A 26,049-nucleotide genomic window follows, 5' to 3' on the forward strand; every position below is an offset into this window, starting at 1 on the left:
ATATGTAGACGATATAATCATGGCAGGTACCTCTCTTGTTGAATTCCAAAGAATCAAGGACATCCTTGACCATCAATTCAAAATCAAGGATTTAGGAATTCTCAAGTATTTTTTGGGTTTGGAGGTTGCTCATTCCAAATGTGGCATCACAATTTCCCAAAGGAAGTATTGTCTCGACCTACTCAAAGACTCAGGTCTCTTGGGATCTAAGCCTGCTAACAGTCCACTTGATCCTTCTGTGAAGTTGCACCATGACAATGGCAAACCCTTTGAAGACATAGCAACTTACAGAAGACTTATTGGACGCTTGTTATATCTCAATACCACACGCCCTGACATCACGTTTGCAACTCAGCAATTAAGCCAATTCTTACATGCTCCCACTATGACTCATTTCAATGCTGCGTGCAGAGTTGTTCGATATTTAAAGCATAATCCTGGCAGAGGCCTTCTATTCCCAAGGAATTCTGAAGTTCAGTTACTTGGATACTCAGACTCTGACTGGGCCGGTTGCCTTGATTCCAGGAAATCCATATCCGGTTATTGCTTCTTCATTGGATCATCTTTAATATCTTGGCGTGCCAAGAAGCAACAAACCATCTCTAGATCCTCGTCTGAGGCTGAGTATAGAGTGCTTTCCACTGCCACTTGTGAGCTGATATGGCTATTACACTTACTTCAGGATCTGCATATCATGACCACGAGACAACCTGTTCTCTATTGCGACAGCCAAAGTGCTCTCCACATTGCTTCCAACCCTGTATTCCACGAGAGAACCAAACACCTCGACATTGACTGTCACCTAGTCAGAGAGAAGGTACAAGATGGAACCCTTCGATTGCTTCCAATTTCTACACAAGAACAGCTTGCTGACTTTCTCACTAAGGCTTTGGCAGCTCCTAAATTCAACATGTTCATCTCCAAGCTTGGCATGATAAACATCTATAATGCTCAGCTTGAGGGAGGCTATTGAGATATTGCATACTATCTAGTGGCTCACATTGCTCCTTATCCAATGGATGAGATTTACTGGTTTATCCATTGGTTATTAGTTCAGGATAGCACAATATATATAACAATGTACCATCTCTTTGTAAACTGATTTTGACAGATTCAATATAATTTTCCATTGAGTTGGTTCCTTTACCAACTGTTTTCTGTTAAACTCCAACTGTTTTCTGTTATAGCAATTCAATTCTCTCAATAATTACTATTCCGTGCATCGCACGCGCAAATGTCTAATTATTTTATTGAAAATATTAAGTATTCAGGATTAAATAACGTCTAGTTATTTTATTGAAAATATTAAGTACTCAGGATTAAATATTTTTGCCATGTTGATATTGAAATAATCAATCACTAATTTATCTTAGACGAAGTTTATATCATATAAAATACTGATACGTTTTAATTTGATAGTTTATTTGTATTATTACTATTGTAACTTCAAAATATTTGAAGGCATTATGATGAATTAATGGCTCAAAAGAGAAGTTAATGGATACTAGAAGAAAAGGTATCTTACCTTTAACCATACATTTTTCTTATTATTTATATTAAAGGTGGCAAAAGTATCAAATAGAAGAGGTAGTTAATCCTATTCCAAAATAAAAATGCAACTTAGAAAAGTATGCATATTACAAAAATTCAAAAGTTAATTTCAATACTAAATGAAACTAGAAGAACACAAAATTTGTTTTGGCCTGAATTGCATTTTAGGTGCATCTAGATATAAAGTTCTGATTTGTATGCACAATAATGTTTTTTTTCACCGTGATGAGTAAAAAAAATGTCTAGAAAATAAATGCAAAAATAAATAAAGTTTAGAAGAGACTACAGCTTCATCCATAGGAAAAACAATATAAATCTATTGATAACAATGAGCAAATTTAAAGTCTATATAGGAACTACACATAGTAATCATTATCAAGAGGTAGTAATGTCAATTACTTGAATTTCTCCCGTATGATTCCTTCGAATGATTCAATAAATCCCATCATTGTGACAAGAAAGCAAGCCAAGCTAAATATCCTCAGATTGGTTGAAATAAGAAAATAAGATTGCAAGTCCAATGGTTAAAATCACATAGGTTGTTCTGAAACAAAACCTGAAAAGATTTATCTCAAAAGCCGGCAATAGAGGAAGTTTCACTCTGTGGAAATCATTCACAAAGACACTGTTGGAGTATTTCTTTGAACACCATCTATCAGCAGCAGTATATATTGGTTGACTGAATATCTGTTTAAAAGACCATACAAATTAAATCATTCAAAAGTGTATAAATGATTTTTTTAATATGAAGTATGAACTAAATTTGATATAAAAAATATTTTGATTGGTAAGAATGGTAGTAGCTGATATCCTCCAACCAAATGAATGATAATACAAACATTGACAATATAAATAAGCCAGAAAGGCCGTAAAATCCAATCCCTGTCAATAAATAGATTTTTTGATGCAGCATTTCCAAAAGCTGCATATCCAAAGCATACACAACATAGGTAGAAGAATGATGTGATGCCGATTGAAGTCAGAGGCCTTTTTTATGGTTTGATTCTCTGGTGGAGGAGACTCTATAGTGTCTTTTGATCAACAAAATTTAATAATTTATTTAATATATATTTTTATTTTAAGTTTTGGAGATATTAACATGTAATTGATGGAAGAAATACACATGAAAATATAGTATTCTTCATTTATGTTCATTTCATTTTAATTATGTAATTATTATATATTTTTGTTTTTATTATTTGTTTTTTATTTTTACTTATATTTTCTTTTAATTTTGTATGCAGATATTAACATGGGGTGCTTTTTATTTTTATAGATATAAAATGTCATGGATGGAGAAATCATATTATTTGGAGGTCAATGAAGGTTTGAGATTTGTGATTTAATATATAATTTCTTCTTTTAGTAATATTCTGATAATTCTTTTTGGAAAATGGATCCCCTCATGTGTTTTCTATGCTGTCATCTATCCTGTGCAAAATCTGGCCATTGAATTTAAATCTAATGGCTAAATTTTCTTATGCCTTTTTCTCTCCCTTCTGATTAGATTAATTTAAGAGTGTAGATTGCAATAGAATGGGGAAGGAGACATCAAACAGGAGAGGATCAAGATCCGAAGTATAATGATAGATGAGGGTAATGGTTTTATTTGAGTTTTTAATAAGAGCATATATTTTTTACATCTATACTCTCTAATCTAATGAATGACATTTTGAGCAAGAACAACAATAAAAAAATTATTATTTTGAAGTAACACCACAATTAATAGCAAAGCAAAGAGGAGTTTGCAATAAAAAATTTAGAAATGATCACAGCAGTAAGAAAAACACTATCTTTAAAAAACATGAAAGTGCAATAGTAATATTCATATAAATACTCATCTTTTTAGAATAGCTTAATTCTCATTATAATTTCAGGCTAAAATATTCGTTAGAAATAATTTTTAAAGACTTCTACATGCTTACTAAGGGCACTACTACCTGCATGCTCAAACACACCAAAGAACACATTGGAAAACATATATAGAACAAATAAAAATAAAATCATATACAAAAGAATAAAAGAATTAAAAGAAATTCAAGAGAAATGTAGTTTGATTTTGGTTTTAAACTTTTAATGTGTTAATGAATTAGAAATTATGAAAAATGTGCGGAGTATGTGGGAATCAACAACGTGAATTATTAATGCAAATTTTTGGTTTTAAAATGTTATTGAATATAGCAGTTATAATAAACGTATGGATTTTGAATATGTGGGAATGGGCACATGTTTCTGATTTTATTTGTAAATTTAATAAATTTTTAGTAAATTATTTATTATTAGAGTTAATGGCATGAAGTTATTTGAAAGGATAACAATGAAGAAGAGGATGGTTTCAAATTTTCCATCTTAACCAATTTTTTCTTAGTAAAGATTGTTGTATAATTTATCATACACAAATTTTTATTTTATGTTATATAGCTGCTATGCTATTTATTTATTTTTTTCATTTTTCTTATGTGTTTTAATGATAATTTTGTTTTTATCTTTTAATCACTTTTTTGAATAACCTTTTATCAAGAAAATTATCTTATTATTTATATTGATAAATAATTATTTTTTAATAATATTTATTTAAATTATTAATCTTTTTATTACTTTTATGTTTCAAATACAATTTATTTATTATCAATTATTTAAATAAATCCGTGCATGGCACGGGTGTACCGACTAGTTTATTTATTATTTTAGTAATTTGTATATTCATTTTAATTTTACTTTATTTATGACTTTTTTGTCCAAAACATATGTCATTGTCTTTTTCTTTCGTTGAGATATTTTTCTATTATTTTTTGTCCGAAACATGTGTCATTGTATTTTTCTTTCGTTTTGATTTTGTTTCTATCACATACATAGTTTTGCCTTTAACTTTTTATTTTTTCCTTAATTTTTAAATATCAATTTTTCTTAATTTTGTTTCTATCAAATTCTGTAAGTATCAAATTAAATATAAATTTTAGACAACTTTTTAATTAATAAAAGTTTTTATATAATTTTCTTTGGTTTTTTATAGATGTATTTTGATTTCTAATGCATGCATAAAATGGATAAAATTATACTTTTTTTTTTGTCATATTAGTTTCTATTTTTATAAAATTAAATATCAATTTTTGACAATATTTATAATATTAAAAATATCATTAGCAAATTCTTATATGTAATTATATATTACTATTCAGTAAATTTGTTGATAACAATGGGTAAATTTGTAGTCTATATAGGTTAATATATCCTTGGATCACCGAACTACATACAATAATCATTATCAAGAGGTAGTAATGTCAATTACTTGAATTTCTCTCGTATGATTCCTTCAAATTATCCAATAAATCCCATCATTGCGACAAGAAAGCAAGCCAAGCTAAATATCCTCAGAACTTGATTGAAATACACTAAGAACTTGGTTGAAATAAGAAAATAAGATTGCAATTCCAATGGTTGAAATCACATAGGTTGTTCTGAAACAAAACCTAAAAAGATTTATCTCAAAAGCCGGTAATAGAGGAAGTTTCACTCTATGGATATCATTCACAAAGACATTGTTAGGGTATTTCCTTGAACACCATCAATCAACAGTCGTATATAGTGGTTAGCTGTGTTGAAAAGACTATACAAATTAAATCATTCAAAAGTGTATAAATGGTTTTTTAATTTGAAGTATGAACTAAATTTAATATAAAAAACTATTTTGATTGGTAAGAGTAGTAGTACCTTATATCCTCCAACCAAATGAATGATAATACAAACATTGACAATATCAATAAGCCATAAAGGCTCGTAAAATCCAAACCCTGTCAATAGATTTCATGGTGTAGCATTTCAAAAAGCATCCACTAAATAGGTAGAAGAATGTTGTGATGCTGATTGAAGTCACAGAGGCCTTTTTCTTGGTTTGATTCTCTGGTGGAGGAGTCTCTAGAGCGTCTTTTGATCAAAAAAACTTAAGACTTTATTTATTTATTTAATATATATATATATATATATATATATATATATATATATATATATATATATATATATATATATATATATATATATAGGGCCGTCTCAAACTATTCGGAGGCCCTATTCTAATATTTTAAAAAAATCCCTAATAAAAGAATTCATACAACAATATTAACAAATTTTAGGTTTTTAAAAAAAATTGTAATTTTATGTTTTTTATATTCAAAATTAAACTTTCTAATCTTAGGAGATAACTTATGAAACGATAATCAAGAATGAAATAAAAAAGAAAAATTAAAACCTAATATTTTGTATTATTTTTGGTCAAATATTCACAATATTGAAATTTGAACAAAATAGATACAAAATGTTAAAGTTGAACCGATAAATACAATTAAGAGTTAATTAACAATTAAAAAATAAAACTATAAATTAAAAATTAACTATAAAAGAGAAAAAATAATAATTAAAAAGTAAACTTATAAAATAGAAACAATGAAAAATATCATTATAATCTATAGTATACATTTGAATTTTTAAATTAAAATATTTATGCAAAATAATAGTTTAAATATTCAAATTTTAAAACATATTACTCTCTCCGTCCCAAATTATTTATCGCAATGATCCATTTCACACATATTAAGAAACAGTAGTAAATGAAAGAGAGGGAATGATGACTTTACCAAATTATCCTGATTAATTATTGGTGTATTTGAAATAACACTAATATTAAGTGAAAAAAATAATAAATTTTGGGATAAAATTTTTTTCTAATTGGAAGATTAAATATAAAATTGCATTGGTAATGTAATGTGAAAAGTATTTTGGGACAATTTTTTTTTTCAAATGTAACATTTATTTAAATTTGAATAAGGTATAACATATTAATGAATTAATTAATTAATAAGAAAAGAAATCATTAAAATATTAAATTGATATTCATAAAAAATTATTACAACTCACTATTACTATACAAATATATTAATAATAAGAATTAATTAAAAATGTATTCTATAAACTTTACTATATAAAAATCTTTAAAGAAAATATGATAGAAAAAGCGAAAGTGAAATGTTTATATGCTGCTTATTGGTTGAATCTGATAGCTACCTTTATTTTCTACCAGTATGAATACAAGTTATATGGAAAATCAAATTTCAATGAATTTGCTACGCACACAAGTTATCATTTGTTCTTTAATTTTTTTAATTGGACTAACTTATTTAGAGGCCCTTATATTAGTAGAGGCCATGTGCATTGGACCAGGCTGCACAGGTGGATAACCGGCCCTATATATGAAATGTTAAAGGTACCTGTATTTCCATAAGGAGCATTGGGTATAGATATGAAAAGCTAATTCCACCAATTGCCTGGAAGATTCCCCAAATTTTGTCTGCTATATTAGCAGTTTTTACTCCTGTCAAACTTAGCAGAAACTACAGCTCCATCCATAGGTAAAACAATATAAATCTAGTGATAACAATGAGCAAATTTATAGACTATATAGGTTATTCCTTGGATCACGAAACTACATACAGTAATCATTATCAAGAGGTAGTAATGTCAATTACTTGAATTTCTCTCGTATGATTACTTCAAATGATCCAATAAATCCCATCATTGTGACAAGAAAGCAAGCAAAGCTAAATATCCTCAGAACTTGATTGATATACTCCAAGAACTTGGTCGATATACTACAAGTCCTTACTGAGGTCCTCGATTCTCCCAATCACACTCCTTAGGATGCTAAACCCAAGAGCGGTACGCGTTTAAGGTTTACTCCCTCTGGACACAACAAGCTACATCTGACTTAAAAAGAATCCAATTCAAGTTCCTATGCCAGACGTGTACTCTTTCACACAGGGCACATACGAGGGATTCCAAATGATAACTCCCACCATATCGGAATACCATGGTTACAATAACAATCACTTACTGTGGTCAACCCGCCGATGCTGTAGATAACCACTAGTTCAATTCACCCAATTACCCAACACCAATCGTAGTTCTACGACTTCACTCGGGATTAAATGAATCACAATAGCATGGAACATGGATTACTGTACTCTGCACATCCATCCATCCATCCATCATCCGCCTAGCGTAGTTCTAGGACTCTCACATGTCAGAATAACAAGGAGGTGCAGTAGTTCCTTCTACCAAAAATAGGTAACAAGACTTTCGTAAATGGAGATCACCATTTCCACTCGTTCTACCAATCCCTTAAATAGGTAGCGACACACTCCTAAGTTACACTGGAACAAGTCGAATTTTAACACTTGTTAATCCAAGTACTACCTAGATCAGAGTAATTAGAAAGATCCAATATCTCTGTCCAAACTCTCAAAAGTCTTTCATCTTATCGGTTCTCTAGTCTTCTCTATCCATGTTTGCTACTGGCACCATGATATTGAGTAACTAATTCCTAACGGCTCCAGGCCTATCTCCATCACGAGATTCTCTAACTACATTCTTACTCAGGTGCTACATTAATTTCCTTCACTACTGCCAGGATCCAGAGAAAGTCCACTCACTCCAGTCGAAATCTTGGAACTCTCAGTTGTCCCAAACCCTACTACGACAGTTGTGTTGTCAACTATTCCATGCCAAACGCTCCTCTTACGCCTGACAATCCCAAATTTTTCTCTACTTAACCTACTTCGACCACTTCAGCTCAAGTTGCTTCAAACCTTACACATCCTCGTGGTGGCTCCACTGTGATCCTATCCATCACATATGCAGTCAATGAGGTGATCAGGCTCAACAAATGAATACTATGATAGTAGAAATCAGGCTTGTAACACACATAATGTGAGGGAGAAGAGAATTGCTAGTGATGTTCCATGGTAGGGACTAGAATCAACCTCCTTTAATACCAACTGTGACACCCCGTACATATATGTCTAAAATAATATGTAGTGATGCTAAAAATTGGCACAAGAAACATACATGAGCGGAAAAGACATGGAAAATAAAATTGTATACAAATAAAATCATGTTCAAAATGTATACAATACACTTGTCCATAATACTGCACAGTAGAAAGACATCGTCTGATTAGGTCATCCTGCCATCTAGCAATTCTTCTACTTTTAACCTGTTCCTGAAAAATATTAGGAGGATTGGGGTGAGATTACTAAATCTCAGTGAGTCTCCCTATCTTATGGGTTCACTCGGTTCAACAAGGTACATATGCAATCAAACAGATCTGCTGTGGATCCGTGGTTTTCCTCAAGGCCGGGTACAAACATACAACAAAGGATACAATCCACCTTGGTAGTCCCATGACAAACCAACGAGGTAGCAACAATCACATAGCCAAACACAACTAATATGAAAACCCGTACCCATGTCCAAAAGTAAGTTCTACCTTTCTACTTAGGCTACGCAATACTACACCCTCGATGAGTTACCTCTTGCGCCTACGCGTCAAAAGACTTGCACATGCACACCGCTAGATGAAACAGATCATTCCTATATGGAATTCCATCCGCGATGAGTTTTCCTATTGTGACCCTTCCTAAGTGGCTTCACAGCCCCATCGAACATCTATACATAGATGTGTAACCGCTAGTGCAAATATGCCATAGTGACTACACAAGCCCACCGGGTGAAAGCCTAGTGATTATCTACTTGACATCACTAGAGGTGAGTTTTCCTGACATGATATTGCCTACGTGACATCATATCCCCACCATACCAAGCACGTGGATGTTTACCTGCTAGAGGAAACGCCATAAAGACCCTCGGAGCGCATCACAATGGTAGCTCAGGTGTGTATGACTTACCAAGATGCCGATGTTTTCCTACTGAAGGTAACCCCTTCAGCCACCGCAATGGTAATATCTGTCATGTGCGCTTTACCACCTAGTAGCCTAGATCTACTTCAATTCAAGCATATATCAATCACATCACCAAGCCACACAGGCACACAACCTCTGAATGTTCAACCGGAACAACGGAAAGCATAACATGATCATAATACAACATTCAACATAATGCATCCATCAATAATATACATATTGAGAAATAAAACTTCCATGATCATATAAAATACCACATGTTCAAATTCAAGTTAAACAAGTCACACATGATTAAGGAGGCATTCGTTTCCCTTATACGGAACGTAACTGCTCTCAGGGGAATTAGTAACCTAAAATTTCACCCGACAAGGCTCACTAAGAGGGGTTCCAATATTATTAAATCCAACATTATGGTTTGGGGACCAATTTTATTAGGTAGTACATCTAGCTAACTTTCTAACGATATAAAGTACGTGTTAATCGGACTTATGGAGCAAAAGTTATGAATTTCCGAAGTTTTAAAAAAACTGCCCAAACAGTTATGTAACCGGTTACATGACCCAAAAACTGCATTTTCACCCTTTTTCACACATGTAACCGGTTACATCAACCATGTAACCGGTTACATCGCTGACAGACCCAAAAATTCTGCATTTTAAAAGTACTAACTCCAATCCAACTCTAATCCAAAAGCTCCCAACATCCCAATATCATCCAAAACATGTTCATACACTTATATAGCAGGATTTTCAACAGGAATAGCATAGATTAACAACATGCAATAACAATTATCACCAAAAATTCCCAAAAACCCATTTCATACAATTTCCCTAAATTCCCAAAATCTCTAACTATGAGACTCACCTTGATGATGATGGAGAAGTTGCACAATGGAGGTGATGATGATGATGCTATCTGGAGCAGGATCGAGATGATGATGATGAAAGTCAAAGCTTGGGGCAATATCTTGGTGCATACAAGAATGATGAAGGCTTAAAGCTTGTGAAACTTTCTTCTTCCTTCCTCTCTTCCATGTTCTCCTCTTTCTATCTACTCCAAAATCTGATTTTGTGTTCTAAACCCAAAAGAAATAACAACCAAACATGACCTAAGCCTTCACGTAAGAGATGAAAAGTCCATAATACACTTCCCACTCATTTTTCTTTTATTCTCAACATGTTAATAAAAGACATAGTATAATTATCCTCAAATAAGTACTATTAAATAAATTGGTAATAGTCTTTGGAAAATAATTATACTGGGTATTACAGAAAGGCTCGTAAAATCCAAACCATGTCAATAGATTTCCTGGTGCAACATTTCCAAAAGTTGCATTTACAAAGCATCCACAACATAGGTAGAAGATGTTGTGATGCCGATTGAAGTCACGAAGGCCTTTTTCATTGTTTGATTCTCTGGTGGAGGACACTCTAGAGTGTCCTTTGATCAACAAAATTTAATCATTTATTTAATATGTGTGTGTGTGTGTGCGTGTGTGTGTGTGTGTATATATATATACATATATATATATATATATATATATATATATTTATACATATATATATATATATATATATATATATATATATATATATATATATATATATATATATATATATATATATATATATATATATATATCACCTTTTACTCATCAAATTTGAATATGAAATTTTAAAGGTACCTGTATTTCCATAAGGAGCACTGGGTATGGATAGGAAAAGCTAATGCCACCAATTGCTTCGAAGATTACCCAAATTTTGTCTGCAATATTAATAGTTTGTACTCTTGTCAAACTTCAAATAATTCTTCCATTTGTTCCTAATCGAAACAAGTTCTATGATATATGAATCTAGAGGCTTGTAGATAACAAATAAACATAATCCTAAATTGGCAGAAATTGAGCCTTACGTATGACTGTTGATCTGCTAAGTCCTAGTCCAATGAATGAATATGAAAATGACATTATTGTGACAATAACCGAAACCCAAGTCATGTTATGGAGATCCGATATGAAATGTGAATAAGTCCAAACAACACCATCTTTAAATTACCACCATAACTACAAGAGCGATGTGTCTTTCCTTGTGATAACAAAATTGATCTCAGAATAGCCTTGTATTATTACTTAGTAGAATAAAAATGTGTTATTAGATAGTTAGCAAAAGAATAATAAATAATGTAACTGTTAAAATTATGGTAAAACAATAACATCTCCATTAACACATTTTGAAAAAATGGTTTTCCCATTTGTCGAGGGGCTCCAAAGATGTACCTTAAACTAGTTGTTATGGTAATTACATAAGTAACACTAGTGACATACAAGCTCAACAACAGAAGGAGACCAGCCACGTATGTTCTTTTCGTACCTGAACAAGCATTAAACTCAAGTTGAAGTTATAATTGTTATGGCATAATTCATGAAAAGTGTATCTATATGGTCTAGAGTGATTGCACAAGCACATAACAAAGAGTTGAATGTGTTCTTACAAAGATTGACTCTAACAGCATCAATGTATGCATAGTTTATTTTGCAGGTTACAGGGTAAAGACTTCGGTAACAATCAGACAAAATGTTGGAAGAAATATAGGTAGCTATTGCACAAGAAAGCAAGGCAATTGGCCCTCCAGTCCATCCTAATTGAGTAATACTCCATGCCAACGACAAAACACTGGAGCTAATAACAGTTGTGTTGATGTGACCCACAACACTATTACATGAAAGGTATTGCACAACAAATATTTGCAGAGCATATGAGAAAGAAGAAGAAGCCATTTAGCAGCAAAAATGAAATGTGATACAATTTGAATTCAATGTGTACAAAGGCTATTACAGAGTGCATAAATATATATATGGGCTGGATAAACCTAAGGCCCAATATAGGAAATAAAGGCCCATAATATAATCTAATAGCCCCCCATAAGCTTGGGGTAAATTGAATGAATACCAAGATTAGAAATGTTGTCCAAGAAAGGTGTTGTGTCAAGTGGCTTGGTGAAAACATCAACAAGTTGTTGTTGAGGGGTGACAGGGAGAAGATGAAATAACTGTTGTCGAAGCTTTTCTTTGACAAGGTGGCAGTCGAGATCAATGTGTTTGGTTCTTTCGTGGAATGATGAGTTGGTAGCAATGTGCCTGGCAGATGCACTGTCATAGTATAGGTTAGCAGGAGTTTGGAATGGAATATTCATGTCTGCAAGTAGGTTGGTGATCCATTGAATTTCACAAACCGTTTCAGCCATGGTTCTATATTCTGCTTCAGTTGAGCTGCGAGAGACTGCTGGCTGTTTCTTCGATTTCCAAGAAATGAGAGAATCTCCTAAGTAGATGAAAAAACCTGTGATGGAACATCGAGTGTCTGGACATGTGGCCCAGTCAGAATCCGAGAAGGCCTTGATTTATATCATTTGTTTGTTGGAGAAATGTAATCCTTGTCCTGGTGCAGATTTGAAGTATCGTATGACACGAGTTGTTGCGTTGTAATGAGTATCTGTGAGGGAATTCATATATGCTGGCTAAGTTGTTGAACAGTGTAAGCAATATCAAGACGAGTGTTGAGCAGATAAATGAGTTGTCCAATAAGGCGTCTGTACTTGGTGGGATCATCCAATGGAGTTCCTATGCTAAAAGATAATCTGGTGTCGCGTGCCATGGGTGTCTTTGCTGGCTTGCAGGCAAGTAATCCTGTTATGGAGAGCAGATCCAATGTATATTTTCTTTGATTTATGTTGATGCCAGAAGTGTTGCGAGCAATCTCAAGGCCCAAAAAGTATTTGAGTGGGCCAAGATCCTTCAGGTGGAAATTTTGATGCAGGAGCTTCTTTTTTTGGTTGATTAAATCAAGATTGTTTCCTGCAATCAATAAGTCATCAACATAAATTAGAATAAAGGTAAGTGAAGTTGTAGAATTATGAATGAAAAGAGAATGATCACATGAGCATTGTCTAAAGTTATTGGTGAGCAGGACTTTGGAAAGCTTTTCAAACCATTGCCTACTAGATTGTTTGAGGCCCTAGAGAGATTTGAGAAGCTTGCAAACCTGATTAGGTGAAGAAGCAGTCGTGCCTTTGGGTAAAGACATGTATACCTCTTCATCTAAATCACCATGCAGAAAATCATTGTGAACATCTAATTAAAATAGGAAAAGGTTTAATGAGGCAGCAAGGGCTAGAAGTATTCTTACAGTAGTAAATTTTGCAACTGGAGAAAAGGTGTGAAAGAAGTCTATACCTTCAACTTGTTTGAAACCCTGTGCAACTAATCTGGCTTTATGCCTTTCCAGTGTGCCATCAGAGTTGAATTTAGTTTTAAAAACCCATTTGCAACCTATAGTTTTCTTACTTGGGGGAAGGGTAGTGATGATCCAAGTTTTGTTAAGAGTTAAGGCTTTAATCTCATCATTTATGGCCTGAATCCAATGGGGATAAGTGCTGGCCTCTTTCTAAGTCAATGGATCAGATGCAGTGGTAATGGCAGAGATATATGCATGATGGGCAAATGCTACGTGTTTGTATGAAATGTATTTGAAAATGTCATATAATGGTGATGAATGTGCAGTATGACATATGAAGTCTTTTAAATATGCAGGAGAAGACCTAATACGAGTAGGCTGTCTTTCATTAGAAGAGTTATCAGGTTCAACTATGTTATTATTGTCAGTTTCAGCCATGTTGTTATTATCAGTGGCAGTTATGTTGTTATTATCATGTTCTGTATAATCAGTGGCATCATTATTTACAGAAATAACAGTGTTGGGAATGTTAGTATTAGGAATATGATTAGGTTGAGTTAGAGGGGTGGAGGGTGTAGTATCCATGTCAAAGATAAAAGGAATGGTGGATGTGTGTTATGGATGGAGTCGGAATCACTGTCGGAAGCCATGGAAGGTGGTGAGAAATGCAGGGATGAGAATGAATGTGGGTTTAAACTTCTGATACCACATTACCTGAAAGGTAATGCACAACAAATATTTACATAGCATATGAGAAAGAAGAAGAAGCCATTAAATTCAATGTGTACAAAGGCTATTATATGGGCTGGATAAACCTAAGGCCCAATATAGGAAATAAAGGCCCATAATACAATCTAATAAACACTTTTCAGATGTCCTGCATAATTTATAGCAAGAATTAAACTTCAGTATTCAAATTCAAGCTATGTTGTTAATCTCGGATAGCGTTATAGACCCTCTAAAATGGTATAGTATGCTATTGACAAGAGAGAATTCAAGGATAAAAATTTTTTCCAGTCCTTTTTGGACGCCCATAAATCAAAATAAAAAAAATAAATTTTAATAAATTATAATTTTTCTCACTTCTTTTTGATTGTTCCTAAGAATATGGATTTATGATTTTTTTTCATCCAAAACTTCTTCAAAATTTAACTGAGTACTGATACCCTCAACCAATCAAACACTATAATTCATTTTCATGTCACATTTTTATATTATTTTATTTTAAATTAAATTTAATTAAAATTTTAATATAATTTGGAGTAAAGGTAATTGTACCTAACTTACCTTCATAAGTATTAAAGAATTTTTTATAATTATAATTTAATTATACAGAATTGTGAGACTCCTATAAACGGTCATTCAGACTATGATATGGTCTGGTACATAGCCATCATATTTTTTTTTTTGTGTTAGCAAGATGGAATTAAAAAGAGAAGTAAGGGTTCTCAAAACCTGAATACACAAGAAAGTTGGTATAAAAAAACCCGACTACAAAAAACAACCAAAATTACAAGCCAATTAGAAAAGATAAAACAAATGAGCTTTGTTAAACTCGTAGAAGCTACAAATGGTAGGAGTAATTTCGCCTATGATCGACCATTTCCAAACCAAGTACTTGATATTACACACCGTATTATCCACATTCCAGCATTTATTCCGGAAACAAATCTCATTCCTAGATAACCAAAATATCCATAAAATAGCTAACCAAACCAAATCATATTTTCCCTCTTTAACGTTTTTCTGTTTACAAAAAAAGTACCACTCCATGAAAGACGGTAAATAATCTTCTTCCGAACCGCCTAACGGTTTCCCAATCCAAATCACATTCTCCCTCCAAACAACCTTCACTATCGGACACAAGAAGAAATAATGGTCCTGACTTTCCGGAACAATACCGTTAAAAACACACCTCAAATTCTCTATGGAAAAAGGAACACCCCTCACCACAAGTAAATTCTTTGTTGGGAGCCTATTTACAAAGAGCCTCCAACCAAACGTCTTAATCTTGAAAGGCACTTGAACTTTCCAAATCAACCTCAAAGGTATATCACATCTATTAAACGGACCCAAAGGAATACGGGAGCCAACTAAAAAAGCATAACACAAAGCAACGGAGAAAACTCCATCCGAGTTAATATTCCACCTTACAACATCTCTCCCTCATTCTTTAACCACACGGCCATTCAACAAACTACGGAAGGAAAAAAAATCCTCCGTCAAAACCGAACCATCCTCCTCCTCTTCCCCTATACCGCAATTCCCCCACTTTCACTCGCCATTCACCCATCCTCCCATACCCGCCATGGTCACATTTTTCAAAAAAGGCAACGAATATAAATCCGGGAACTCATCCTTTAAACATACATTATCTAACCACCTTGCCTCCCAAAACGGGGTATTAAAACCATTTCTAATCTTAAAACAACAATGGGTCACCAAAGTATCCTTAACCAAATATTTATTAAGAGAAATCAAATCTTTCCACCATAAAGAAAAAGATGAAGAAGAAGAATGTGAAGAAAAAATGGTAGAAGACATACCTCCACCAAACATCTTTATAGATAAATCTCCGTATCGGACTTTCAACACATTGAACCAAAGCGCGTCATGACCATTGAGAATTTTCCATCTCCACTAGTAAGGAAGAGCAAGATTAAAATCCCCAATATTTTTGATTCCAAGGTCTCCTTTATCAAACGGAAGACACACGTTGTTCCAACTTATCCAATGAATCTTCCAACCCCCCTCCCCCATAAGAAGTTACTTTGCATCCTAGTTACCTCCTTTACTATCTTTACCGACATCTTATAAAAAGACATGGTGAAAAACATCAAAAAATAATTTTTTTTCTAATGCTTCAAATGTAAAGCAAAATATTCATTATTGGCAAAAAATATGCCCATAAAAAAATGAAGCGTGAAAAATAAATAAAAAGTCATTGTGACAAAGTAAATTTACATTTATGTGATAACTCAAAGTTTAAAGTTTAATCAAAGGGTCTAAAAAAGTGTGTTACTTTTAATGTTTTAGACTCAAATCTGTTGGATGTAAACAATTTTTATGTTGAACAAATTTAATTAGAATTTATTCTGACTTCCAATGAATTTTTAAAATAGACATCAATTATGAACAAAACAATTATTATCACTAATTTTATTCAAACAACAACATCATCTAATTAGTGATTAATCATCAACAATTCATAACAACAACAAATCTTCAAAAACTAATGACACAATCAAAGTTCAAGATCAAAGAAATATTACCGAATTGAAGAAATTCTGATGAGGAGAGAGATCACGGCTGAAACGCAATCAGAAGGGAGGGGAAAGCTGCCGGAATCGCGCAACCGGTGGAAGCCTCGCGCGCGGACGGAGGTGCTCGATGTGTGGCCGAAAATGGAGGGAGAACGGCGGCGGAGTAGTAGCGATCGGAAGCTCTTGAGTTTTTGTTCTTGAAGATGGATGAAGTTCTTGAGAAATATATGATGTTATAGTGATTTTGTGGAGAAAGAGTATTTTGATTTTAGACATAAGGGAGAGAGAATTGTGAGAAGTTTGTAAAGAGAGAGAGAGAGAGAGAGAGAGAGAGAGAGAGAGAGAGAGAGAGAGAGAGAGAGAGAGAGAGAGAGAGAGAGAGAGAGAGAATAAGTGTGAATGTGGGAAAAAGAGGGGGAAAATCTATTTAAAGCTCTCCCAATTTTGAACAATGAGAAATTCATCTAGTCATTTGAGGCGGAAAACTTAACTATGCAAAATTTTCATGTGAACCACTCAAAGAATGTGACAAAACTCGATCTTCCGATCAAAATAAGAACCCGGGGTCTGAAGATAAATCGAAGCCGACAAAATTTGTGAAATAATGCCGCAGGAATGGGCTCAATCTGATAAAAATAGAGGGAGTTATACATTTTTGAATCTTGTCGCACAGTGCCCGAAAACACATTTCGACAGATAAGTCATGATGCTTTTGCAATATTCTGAAATTTCTGGTGCAGAATTGACCTTAGGTCCCAACATATGAAATGTCAGGATCATTGAGACGAAATTTCTATTAAAATTTCAGCCAGATCTAATTGACGGCGCAGGAGTTATGAATTTTTTATCGTCCAAAAGACAACGATGATTAACACATTTTTTCATAGTAAAACTTCAGGTAAATTGCGAGTTCGGGGACCTTCTTCATAGAAACAATTATCGACCCCAACATATGAATTGTAGTAGACCTTAAAACAAGATTTTTGGCATATGGCTCGCTTCAAAATGATACTCCGTTCAGAAGTTATGAATTTTCAAACATCCGAAAGACAGTGGAACGGTAAATTCAAATCTCAGGTAATTTGAACTTTCATACATCTTCCTCAAAGAATTGGCTTCCGGCCTGAACACGAAACATGTAAAGAACGTTAAAACACTATTAGAAACGCAAGAACCAAGCCTATTCGACCTTTCCGTCGGAAGTTATGAATTTTGCACTTGCACCTTAATAGCAGACTTTCGCACTAAAATAAGAGGACAAATTTTGGGGTGCAACACATAGCCCAATCGAAATTATTCGACATATATAATTAGCACACGTAAGATTCAAGGTACTACTTTCTGACCTCCATCTTTCACTATACTCATCTTGGACTTTGTAACTAACTTGAGCGTTATAAATTTTCATCAGGATTCTGTGGGTGTTTTTTAAATATTTTTTTTAGGTAAATGAAAATGTACGCTACAATTTAAAATATATATATATATATATATATATATATATATATATATATAATTTGTTAACGTAGACCCACTTATTTTTATGAAGGTCTATTTTAACATGTATTAACTAAGAAATGGTTAAATGCACCTTAAGATGCATGTTGTTAAAACACACATTCATAAAAATATGTGGGTGTATTTTAGCAAACCCACATAGATTTGCTCCTTGATTTTCTCCTTGATTTTCTAACAAAATGGACGAAATAATTTGTCATTTTAAAAAGAAAAAGAATAATTTGTTAAGGTACTACACTTCGGTGTTGTTTTACGTGAGGTAGAGCTGTCAAAATGGGCTAGCCCATATAGGCCGGCCCTCCCGCCCCGAAAAATCATAGGGCTTGGGCCTTCGAAATAGAGTCCATATTTTTAAGGGTTTTTTTAGCCCAGCCCTAAAAAGCCCGCTACCCATTAGGGCTAGCCCGTATGGGCCGTGGGTAGCCCATTAGGCCCACATTGCTATAAATTTTAAAAAATTATATTAATTCTTATATTATGTTACTTCAAAATAACACATTGATTTTTCTCACTTTACTAAATTATGTCTCTATTCTATTCAATCTTTCTCTTTTAAATATTATACATTAATATAATCAACACTCTTCCTTTGTATTATGTTAGTTTCTCTTAAGTTAAATATCTTGAGTATTATTTTATACAATTTAGACATGTATTGTATATAAAAACACATTACAATATTTATAAAAGATAATATAGTACTTAAAAATGTATTATATTTAGAATAATAGAATTTTTTATTTTATTTATAGTCAATATTATGGATTTTTTATTTTAATTTTTTTATTAAAAAAAACCCATTTAGGGCCGGGTAGTCCGAAGCCCGTCTAGGCCCGGGCTCGGGTAGTAATTTTAAGGCCCATATTGTAATAGGGTTTTTTTGGCCCAGCCCTAAAAAGCCCAGGCCCATGAGGGCTGGCCCTAAATGGGCCGGGTAGCCCATATTCACAGCTCTAACGTGAGGTGAAACTTTTATCATATAATATAATATTTTTAATTGTGTGATTTCAATATGCAACAAAAACTATTACAAATAATATAAATAATATAACTTGAACCATACAAATAGAAAAAAAGAAAACACTTTATTAAATAGTAATATAATATATTTACTTAATTTAATTTTAAACATTTTTAGGTGAGTTAGACTTCGAAGCCCTCTTAAAATCATGAGTCATGACATACCACAAAGTTGGAAGACCGCTTATAACATTACTTTTAGATTATGTGTCAAATAGTCATGGCAACGGGACGGGTCGGGGACGGTTATTACCTCCCCCAAATCCAAATCCGAATTCTCAATTAATCTCCGTTCTCCGCCTCAAACTCAAACGGAGATGAAAACTTAAAAACTAAATCCGACCTAAACAGGTTCGAGTTGGGTTCGGATATCCCGTCCCGCCACCATCAATTTAGTGAAATCAATTTTTTAATAGAAATGTTTATTTTTTCCATAATCAAATTACATTATAAATAATAATAATAAAACAATTCCGAGAAATAATTTTGAAACCATTCCGAAGATAGAGATTATTTTCAATATTAATAAAACATTATAAATATTATTTTGAAACAAATTATTTTATAATTAAATTATTTACTTATAAATAAAGATACATCTATCAATTTTCTTGATTTTTGTATTCGGGAAGATAGAGCTGAGTATCATTAACATGATTTTCAACTGCAGTTGCGCTTGCGCTTGCGGCCACTGCAGTTGTAGTTATTGCGGTTACTGCGAATGAATTGCGGTCGTTGCAGCATGAATATATTTTTTTAGTGCATAAAATATTACACTTTTTTATTTATTTTATATTTCATATATTTTTCATTTCGTCTCTAATTTTTCATATATATATATATATATATATATATATATATATATATATATATATATATATATATATATATATATATATATATATATATATATATATATATATATATATATATATATATATATAAAATAACTTTGAAAATCACTAATCTTTTCAAAACATATATTAAATATATGATATAAATAAAAAAGATGATAGATAAAATGAAATTTGCTAGCAATGTATAATCTGTTGCGGACTAATGCGGTCCAATGCGGATTGATGCGGTCTTTGTGGTGTTATGATGTGGTCGTTGAAGCGTTATGATCGGTTTTTAATGTGATTTACGATCACACCGCAATTGTGGCCTGATGACTGATGTGGATGTGGACAAAAGTTTTGTACATTTTAGTACAAAATGCTATGACCTAACTTTTGTTATTGATAATGCTCTTATGTTAATGTAGATGATGTTATAAAGAAGTACTACAAGCATGCAACGTTGAATTTAGATGAATTGAAGAAACTAGGAGCATGTATTTACATGGAGTTGATGCAACAAAAATGAAATGTCATTCACATTTAAATATTCAACTTCCCTCACGCAGGCTTTCATAGGAAGAGGGAAGATAACTTGTCATTGATCAAGTGAGTGTTTTTTCTTTTTATCAAGTAGTCTACTAGCTAAATTTTTTGAGTATGTGGGATGTTGCAGATTCAATGTTACTGAAGTGCCTAAGAGAAGTTTGAAAAGTGAGATCTATGTTATTGACTGAGTGATGAGTATGTTGATGACATTGCAAAAAAGGAAGTGCAATGTAGGATTTGTAACAACTAACTTTGCATCAATGATATATAATTTCAAAACAGAACTTCCAATTCAAATTAACAAACTATGCATATCACGAAAATTCGAAAGCTAATTTCTATACTAGATATTAAGTTCCGGATTTTAGGGGCATTAATGATTATTTCACAATGAATAGTAAAAAAAAGTTAGAGAAAACAAAGTGCAAAAATAATTAACTCAATAAGAAATCCAAAAATAAAGGGTTTCGTAGAGAGTACAGCTCCATCCAACAATAAAAACTATTGATAACAAAGAGCAAATTTATCTGAACACGCACGCTTCTTCGAAGTGAGTTATACAGTTAATCCTTATGTAATAACTCTGAAAACTACTTGAGTTTCTCACGTATGATTCCTTCGAATGATCCGATAAATCCCATCATTGTGACAAGAAAACAAGCAAAACTAAATATCCGCAGAACAATCCATTTTCTAGTCCAAGCTCCAATTTTGTTCTGTACAAGGTACATCTCAACAGGGAAATATATAGCCAATGGCCAAAAATTTATGCCTCCTAATACTCCCAGAACTTGGTTGAAGTATGGAAATAAGATTGCAAGCCCAATGGTTGAAATCACATAGGTTGTTCTGAAACAAAACCTAAAAAGATTTATCTCAAAAGCCGGTAATAGAGGAAGTTTCACTCTGTGGAAATCATTCACAAAGACACTGTTGGGGTATTTCTTTGAGCACCATCTATCAGCAGCACTATATATTGGTTGACTGAATATCTGTTGAAAAGAGCATACAAATTAAATCGCTGAAGAGTGTAAATGATTTTTTAATATTATAAAAAAATGATTTTGATTGGTAAGAGTAGTAGTACCTGATATCCTCCAACCAAATGAATGATAATACAAACGTTGGCGATGTCAATAAGCCAGAAAGGCTCGTAAAATCCAAACCCTGTCAATAGATTTCCTGGTGCGGCATTTCCAAATGCTGCATATCCAAAGCATCCACAACATAGGTAGAAAAATGTTGTAATGCCGATTGAAGTCAGAGAGGCCTTTTTCATGGTTTGATTCTCTGATGGAGGAGACTCTAGTGTGTCCTTCGATCAACAAAATTCAATAATTTATTTAATATGTATATAAATATATATATATAAAAAAAAATATCACCCTTTACTAATCAAATTTGAATATGAAATGTTAAAAGTACCTGTATTTCCAGAAGGAGCATTGGGTATGGATAGGAAAAGCTAATGTCACCAATTGCTTGGAAAATTACCCAGATTTTGTCTGCAACATTAGCAGTTTGTACTCCTGTCAAACTTCCCATAATTCTACCATTTTCTGCAAAATCAAAACAAGTTCTATGAAATATGTATCAAGAGGCTTGAAGATAACAAATAAACATAATCTTAAATTGATAGAAATTGAGTCTTACGTATGACTGTCGATATGCCAAGTCCTAGTCCAATAAAAGAATATGAAAATGACATTATTGCGGCAATAGCAGAAACCCAAGTCATGTTATGGAGATCCGGTATGAACGACATTATAATCTGAACAAGTCCAAACAGCACCATATATAAATTACCACCGTAACTACAAGGAGTGTTGTGTCCTTCCTTGTGATAACAATTTGATCTCAGAATGGCCCTGCAATATTAATTACATACATCATACAAGCAAAACATGCAAAACATACAAAACACAGTACTTGATGACTGGCATTAGTAGTATTGTTAATTTATGATTAAATATGAGATTCTTTCCTTTTATTTATTTGTTTTTGAAGCTATTGGAATTTTTCATGAACTGTTGAGAAAGTTTTAAGAGCTATTTGTTCCAACAGATAATGCACAAGTCTGCACTCTAATTTAATCAACCGAAATTTACCTCAAACTGGTTGCTGTGGTAATTACATATGCAACACTAGTTACATACAAGCTCAAGAACTGAAGGAAACCAGCAACGTATGTCCTTTTCGTACCTGAACCAGCATTAAACTCAAGTTGAAGTTATAATTGTTATGGCATAGTTCATGAAAAGTGTATCTATGTTGTCTAGAGCGATTGCATGTGTACATAGTAAAGTGTTGAATAAGTTCTTACCAAGATTGACTCTAACAGCATCGATGTATGAGTAGTTTCTTTTTCCAGTTACAGAGTCAGGACTTCGGTAACAATCAGACAAAATGTTGGAAGAAATATAGGTAGCTATTGCACAAGAAAGCAAGGCAATTGGCCCTCCAATCCATCCTAATTGAGCAATACTCCATGCCAACGACAAAACACCGGAGCCAATAACAGCTGTGATGATGTGAGCCACAGCACTTTTCAGATTTCCTACAGAATTTATCGGATAGCGTTGTTAATATCGGATAGCGTTACAGACCCTCTATAATGGTATAGTGTGCTATTGACAAGAAAGAATTCAAGTGTATGAAAATTTTACCAGTCCTTTTGGGACGTCCATCATCATCATAATCAGCAGAAGCAATTCTTGTTAATTGTAGAGAGTTTTGCACAACCATCTTTATCCAAGCATATAAAACTCAATGGAAGCTCGTGAAGTTTTCTGCATGTGATACAAAATCTAAGCTTAAAACAATAAAAACAAACTAGGTTGCAGAGTGGAGCCGTAAATAGAAACATTCACGTTAGACATCAAAATTAACAATAATATATAGTCAAAGTTGTGTAACAGTTTTGAGATATCTTATATAAAAATATGAAATTAGTTTCATGTGAAATATTATTTTTTGAGAGATTCTAATTAGTTTTGACTTTTTGGAAATAAAAATATAAGAAATTCTCTTACATACAACCAATCATAAAATTTTAATTAATTAAAAAATAAATATAAGATTTTCTCTTTCATTTATAATCACAACCACCCCCCCATAAATCTAAATAAAAAAATTAAAATTAAAATAAATTAAAAATTTTCAACTTAATATGGCCATAAAAACAATGAAAGGTGAAACAAAATAAATAAAAAGTGATTGTGACAAAGTAAATTTATATTCATGTGATAACTCAAGTTTAAAGTTTAATCAAAGGGTCTCAAAAAGTGTGTTCCTTTTAATTTTTTAGACTCAAATTTTTATGTTTAACAAATTTAAGTTTTTTTGACTTTCAATGAACTTTTCAAATAGACAACAAAATTAGTCTTTTCAAATTAGACAATCGCAAGAGAATCTACTCACCTGAAATTCTTCTTTGCTTCTTTGTGTCTCTTCTTAGCTATTTATAGTGAGTTTTTGTTCATTAAAAAAAATCTAAATTTAAATTCTAATAATCCCCCCTATTTCTCTTTGTTAGTTCAATTTCTCTCTCTTTCAACCGTAAATTTAGGAATTTGTTGTGATATTTATCTATATCCCCACTTTACATTTAAAATCAATTAAGATTATGAATCTTTTTGATATAAATTAATAGTGGATAATATATAAAAAAAAGTAAATAGTTGATAAAATAGTTTTTAGTTGACAGGGATAGAAGATAATAAATATAAATTTATAACACGTTACCATATTTCTTTCCAATTTTGATTATAAATTTTATTTTACATTTTATATTCATCAAATAATCAATATATTTAATTCATAAATACATTGGTTATTCATTAAAATTAAAGACTATTATATATATATATATATATATATATATATATATATATATATATATATATATATATATATATATATATATATATATATATACATTATTTAATGAACTTATGAATAACAAAATATATTGATAATTCAATCATTTTAAAAAATGAATTTTTTTTATAATATAATAGAAATCAATTTTACCCATGTACAAGGTCATTCCATCACATCATGAGATTTGAAGTAAAATATAAAATTACATTCTTTTAACATAATAATTGAATAAAATAAATATATTATATTTATTTAAATTGCATCAGTATCTTCGTAACATTTTTTTTAAGCAAGGAATATATTAAAGGAGTATTTGGAATACTCAACCCATAATACAAAATCTAAAGAGGATTCGGTAGAAAGAAATTACAAACCAAATTCACTTTACGCTAAATGGAACAAAGATTCCTTACAAAAGTCGGAAAAATCGTACTAGGGACTAATAATATCATCAAGAAAATACCACTTCCAAGTTTGGAGTTTAATACTCCACAATATATCCGAAACAATACACTTGTTGTTCTAAAAAAAGCATCACGTTCTGCACTTCCAAATACACCAACAAACCTGAAGACAACACATGAAAAAACAGGGGATGAGAATATATCTTACAAGAATAAATGATATTGTTTACCTTGGATTTTTGTAAACAATTGTTAGTCTTCCAAAATTGATACTTTTGTGACTTACAAGATTGACTTCATTGATCCTAGGGCATAGTTTTTGTTTTAGATTTTCCTATTAGTAAGTTCTTTGATGTTGATGATTAATTTAAAAGTAATGCAAAAAAGGCTTATAAAACGAAATGCGTGCAAAAAAAAGGTAACGTTGACTAGAATTTAAATTGAATTAAAATGACTTGAATGTAAATGAGTTTACATTGGAATAAAAGATGGTGTTTTATACTTTGAGTGATTTTGAGTTTTGTACAATATTGAACACTCCGAAATCTAATGCTAAGAATCCTATTTATACTACTTCGACAATAATGGTAACATGCAGCCTCTTCTCTAGAGGATGATACACTCTAGTTTGCATGAATTTCGCCTTTCATAGGTCTCCATGCATCTTTCCAAAGAATGGATAAGATCAAGATACAATTATTAACCTTATTTTGAATTTATCTTTGTCGAACTCACCTTCGAGTTATTCCAAAAAACCTTCTAAATCCTAACGTAGAACATTTTTACCAGTATAACAACCTCTTCGCCAAGTCTCAGTCGAACTCACCTAAATTCTCGTCAAAGTTAGTGTGTTTATCTTAAATATTTTCTTAAGTTTTATTAGTGATCTAAGGCAGAAAACTTGACTATGCAGAATTTTTGTGCATACCGCTCAAAGAACACGATGAAACTATAATTTCCAATCAAAAACCGAACTCGAAGTATGAGGATAAATTGAAGCCAACAAAATTTGTGAAAGAATCCCGCCGGAATGGACACAATCG

The 26,049-nt window shown here is 32.2% G+C and overlaps 1 protein-coding gene and 1 pseudogene across 1 annotated transcript; both read right to left on the bottom strand.

The window, feature by feature from the left end:
• Positions 1-12,078, bottom strand: part of LOC131658707 (probable amino acid permease 7) — a 40,478-nt pseudogene extending 28,400 nt beyond the window's left edge.
• Positions 12,079-21,310: 9,232 nt separating this feature from the next.
• LOC131656470 (probable amino acid permease 7) lies at positions 21,311-23,465 on the bottom strand. Its single transcript, XM_058926182.1, has 7 exons — positions 23,387-23,465; positions 23,044-23,277; positions 22,829-22,922; positions 22,374-22,588; positions 22,146-22,279; positions 21,808-22,035; positions 21,311-21,712 (listed from the first exon to the last, which is right to left on the bottom strand). The coding sequence occupies exons 1-7, from the start codon at positions 23,463-23,465 to the stop codon at positions 21,311-21,313; spliced, it is 1,386 nt and encodes a 461-aa protein (XP_058782165.1).
• Positions 23,466-26,049: the final 2,584 nt, after the last annotated feature.

Source organism: Vicia villosa, linkage group LG3 (genome assembly GCF_029867415.1).
Source record: "Vicia villosa cultivar HV-30 ecotype Madison, WI linkage group LG3, Vvil1.0, whole genome shotgun sequence".
NCBI lineage: Eukaryota > Viridiplantae > Streptophyta > Magnoliopsida > Fabales > Fabaceae > Vicia > Vicia villosa.

Excerpts from the sequence above, each read along its gene's own strand:
- LOC131656470 (XM_058926182.1), bottom strand. The coding sequence starts at position 23,465 with ATGGTTGTGCAAAACTCTCTACAATTAACAAGAATTGCTTCTGCTGAT. Across the intron at positions 23,278-23,386 it reads TGGACGTCCCAAAAGGACTG|GAAATCTGAAAAGTGCTGTG; the intron begins GTAAAATTTTCA and ends TAAATTCTGTAG. Across the intron at positions 22,280-22,373 it reads TGGCATATCGACAGTCATAC|AAAATGGTAGAATTATGGGA; the intron begins GTAAGACTCAAT and ends TTGATTTTGCAG.